Source organism: Fukomys damarensis, unplaced genomic scaffold (assembly GCF_012274545.1).
Source record: "Fukomys damarensis isolate Sample0158 unplaced genomic scaffold, DMR_v1.0_HiC HiC_scaffold_37, whole genome shotgun sequence".
Classification (NCBI taxonomy): domain Eukaryota; kingdom Metazoa; phylum Chordata; class Mammalia; order Rodentia; family Bathyergidae; genus Fukomys; species Fukomys damarensis.
Genome location: NW_022900949.1, coordinates 10620202 through 10624465, shown reverse-complemented (window position 1 = coordinate 10624465; position 4264 = coordinate 10620202). Strand labels below are relative to the sequence as shown.

At 53.3% G+C, this 4264-nt stretch overlaps 1 protein-coding gene across 2 annotated transcripts in view; it reads left to right on the top strand.

The window, feature by feature from the left end:
- Positions 1-1528: 1528 nt before the first annotated feature.
- Positions 1529-4264, top strand: part of Cirbp (cold inducible RNA binding protein) — a 3796-nt gene continuing 1060 nt past the window's right edge. The window contains exons 1-6 of one of the 2 annotated variants that reach the window (XM_010634936.3): positions 1529-1637; positions 1720-1826; positions 1918-2056; positions 2137-2218; positions 2837-2907; positions 3203-3546. In XM_010634936.3, the coding sequence (XP_010633238.1) occupies positions 1535-1637; positions 1720-1826; positions 1918-2056; positions 2137-2218; positions 2837-2907; positions 3203-3219 (519 nt within the window). In that variant the 5' untranslated portion in view covers positions 1529-1534 and the 3' untranslated portion in view covers positions 3220-3546. Of the gene's footprint in view, positions 1638-1719; positions 1827-1917; positions 2057-2136; positions 2219-2836; positions 2908-3202; positions 3547-4264 lie in introns of those variants that run through there. The other variant, XR_782367.1, reaches the window with a different exon arrangement.

Genomic DNA, 4264 nt, shown 5'->3' with positions numbered 1-4264 from the left:
CCAGGGCTGGGTCTCTGGGTGCGGGTCGGGGTTGTGAGCGTCCTGTTGCTACGCTCCCTGAGCTTCGGCTTGCCTTCTTGCCAACGGGATGGTACGTGGGGAAGGTCGGCCTCGCCAAACTCGGCCGCTAGCGCTCAGTTCAGTGCGTGTTCCTCTTTGACCCCCCCCCAAGTATATCCTTGAGGTGACCCAACCCCTCTGTACGGTCGCCAGATAGTGTGTGCCGTGGTCGTCCCGGCCAGTAAGTGCTTTGTCCAATAAATTGAGCCCAACTCCCTCCCTCCACTCCCGAAGTAATCACATTCAAAATGCCAGGTTCCCCGAGTCTCTGCTGTAGTCCCAGCTAGAAATGGGACTTCTAGCCCCAGGTAGCACCTCAGGACAGGGCACCCTCCTCGACGACACGCCTGAGGCACTTCACAGTGATGGTGAAAATACATTTTGAAATTTACACCCAAACTCCCTGAGCAATTTAGCAAAACCTTGTTCCCTCCAAAATTTTAAAGCTGAGCATGGTGGCGGATGCATGTAACGCCATTTGGGAGGCTGAGGCCAAAGGATCTCTGACTTTGAGGCCAGCCTACAGTACATAGCAAAAGCGTGTCTCAGAAGAACCAGGTATGGTGTTGCACGTCTGCAATCCCAACACTTGGGAGGCTGAGGCAGGACGATCACCACAAGTTCAAGGGCAGCCTGGACAACGTAGCAACCCCCTATCTCAAAAAATAAAACATTAAAGGCTAGTAGAGGGTCCCTGGTTTGGATCTCCAGTACCACACACACACACACACACACACACCACCCTGTGGTCTGTCCCACACCATGTAGACATCTCCTGGTTAGGTAGGAGATTACCCCACTATTATAGGAAGGGGACACTTTAAGTCCTAAAGAACCAGGGTAAAGCAAGAGGATCACTGCAAGATGCAGGTGAATGTGTGGTACATAGTGAAACCCTGACTGTAGTCCTAGTGAAGTATGGTGGCACAGGCCTATAACCCTAGTGCTTTGGAGTCTGAATCAGAACTCAGAATTTGAAGGGCCGGGGATTTAGCTCAGTGGTTCTGCCATCTGCCTTGCAAGTGCAAGGACCTGAGTTCAATTCCCGGTACCAAAAAATAAAAATAAAAAAAAATAAAAGGGGCCTTCAGAATTTGAGCTCAGCCTAAATGAAAAAGGGTTGAGTACGTAGATCAGTGCAAAGGCCCTGGGGTCACATCCCAGTACTTCCCCCCCCAAGAATTCATAGATTTGGGATACATTAAAAGAGCATTGGGAGTATTCCTTGGTTTTTTCCCAGAAAGAATTTATCACTTCTATAAGATAGGAAGGGAGATGGTGAGAGCTTTGTTTATAGCTGAACCAGCAGTGGTAATTCATGACTCTCCCATTGGGTGGCTGATACCACTGGTGTAGAGGTAGGGCGGTCACACATGGGACAGTCATGCATGTTCTCCTGCCTGGCAGCAAGACAGGAATTACAGCCCTGTTGTGAATGTGTTAAGAGCACCAGTGCTGTTTGCTGCAGGCCACCATGGCATCGGATGAAGGCAAGCTTTTTGTTGGAGGGCTGAGTTTCGATACCAACGAGCAGTCTCTGGAGCAGGTCTTCTCCAAATATGGCCAGATCTCTGAAGGTGAGGTGGGCGGGCTGCTGGCTGATGGGGCTGCCTGTGGGGATAGCAGGCCCTGACTGTAGGCCTGCCTCTCCCTCCACAGTGGTAGTGGTGAAAGACAGGGAGACACAGCGATCTCGGGGGTTTGGGTTCGTCACCTTCGAAAACATTGATGATGCCAAGGACGCCATGATGGCTATGAATGGGAAGGTGAGATCCTGCTGTGGGGATGCTGAGGGTGAGGCCTGCCTCCCGCGGACAGGGAGGTGTAGAGGCTGACCCAGGCAACATCTCATCCCAGTCAGTGGACGGGCGACAGATACGTGTTGACCAGGCCGGCAAGTCTTCCGACAACCGATCCCGTGGGTACCGAGGTGGTTCTGCCGGAGGCCGGGGCTTCTTCCGAGGGAGCCGAGGCCGGGGCCGTGGGTTCTCCAGAGGTGAGTGCCTGTGTCTTGGGGCATGGCGGTGCTGCTGGCAGGGCTGGCACTCACACCTCTGTCCCCTCTGTCCTCTACAGGGGGAGGGGACCGTGGCTATGGGGGTGGCCGCTTTGAGTCCCGCAGCGGAGGCTATGGCGGTTCCAGAGACTATTACAGCAGGTGAGGGAGCAGAGTCTGCTGGGCTGAAGGAGGCTTGGCTTCTGCGCAGAGTCCAGGCCAGGCTCCTAGCTGGGGTGGCAAAAGCTGAGGAGGCAAGTGGGTTCTCTTTCTGGTGCAGGGGACTCAGCTCAAGTGCTTTGAGTGTGCCAGAGAAGCACTGAGCTTCATCTACATCCAGCCCTAAGGTGGCAGGGTTTTTTGTTTTGGGTTTTTTTTGTTTGTTTTTGTGGTGGTGGTGGTGTACTGTACTGGGGATGGAACCCAGGGCCTTTATACTGCACAAAGCTACATTCGTGGGCCTTTTCATGTTTTATTTTGAGACAGGGTCTTCTTGCTAATCCCCTAAGTTGTCCAGGCTGGGCTTGAATTCTTTTCTGGTTTCTTGAGATGGGGAGCTTCTAAGACTAGTTCATGCTGGCTTGAACTTGGCAGTGATCCTCCTGCCTCAGCCTCCCAGAGTGCTGGGATGACAGGCACGTGGCCCTATGCTCGGCCTGCTGGTAGTTTCCCCATTCTCTATGAGTTAGTCCTGTCACTGTTCCTGTCCTGAGGAGCGGGTGTGACTGGAGCACAGCTCATCAGATACCCTCCAACACCCACATCTGTGCCCTTCTGCAGCCGGAGTCAGGGTGGCAGCTACGGTGACCGGAGCTCAGGAGGGTCCTACAGAGACAGCTACGACAGCTACGGTAAGTGCTGCTCCGAGGGGAGCTCAGCGAACCCTTGCGCCCTCCCTCCGAGAGCGGCCTAGGCTGGATGCTCAGACCTTGTCCACTGTGCTTGCCCACAAGAAACAAGTCTGTCCTCTCAGAGCCATTCTGCCACAGATCAGAGCCGAGTCAGAGTGACGAAGTCAGGGCCTCGAGGGCTGTGCAGGCCACTGCAGTTGCCTGCCTGCGCCGAGGGGGGGGGTGGCTCCGACTGGATGCTGCATCCTGTTGCGTGCTTCAGCGCCTTTACACTCTGCCTGCTTCTTGTCCTCAGCTACACACAACGAATAACAATCCTTCCTGCTCAAGACCGTCCTTCCATGGCTGTATATTTAAAGATTTTGGGAGCTGCGCTGAATCGTTGATGTGTAGTGAACACACCTCCTTGTATTCCCACTTTTGTAGTCATTTCTGTTCTGATCTTGTCAACCCTGCCTGACTGCCTCTGACCCCCCTCGAGATGGCCTCAATAACTAGACTTTGCTTTTTAAGGAGGCGCTGTCTGTTTTTAAGGGTTTTGAAACCGTTTTTGAAAAGTACTTCAGAGTTTACTTTTTTTTTTTTAACCATGAACCGTAGCTTTTTTAAAAAACAATTATTGGGGGTTGTGTGTTTTTTGTTTTTTTGGTTTTTTTTCCTTTTGTGGTGCTGGGGATCAAACCCAGGGCCTTACACACGTTAGCCCGCCACTCTACCCCTGAGCTGTACCCCAGCCCTGTTGTGTGGTTTTTTTGGTTTTGGTTGTATTTTCATTGTTTCTTTTTTGGGGGTCACCCATGAAGTTGGGTGTCTCGATTCATTTCGCTAAGATTGAATGGACTCTGAATTCGATCTGCCAAAGCTAAGCAAGCTGTGGCTTTTTCGGACTCCGCGTGCTGTTTGAGGGTAGCCTGGTAGGACACCGGCCGGGGCGCGGAGAGGCGGCCCCGTGCCAGTGCCCGCCGTGCAGTGCACACCTGTGGGAGCTGTGCAGACGCCCCGAGGTTTTTGAATTTATTTATATTGTCCTTTTTTACTGGAAGACGTATGCATACTCCATCGATGTTGTATTTGCAGTGGCTAAGGAACTCTTGTACTCCGTTTTCTTTGGCTTTACGAAGCCGATTAAAAGACGTGTGAAACGAACCTTGCTCTGACAATTTCCCTTCGTTGCACAACACACTCCGTGCCTCGGGCTTTCCAGGCAGACCTGAGCACGGAGGCCTGCAGGGCGCTAGAGGAGGAGGAAGCCAGGCAGGCGCAGGGCTGGGTCAGGCCTGTGAGCTGCTCACGGCCCCTCCTGTTGGGGGAGGCGGCTGGGGAACGGGCGCGGGCAGCCCCGCGAGGCCTTCGCAGC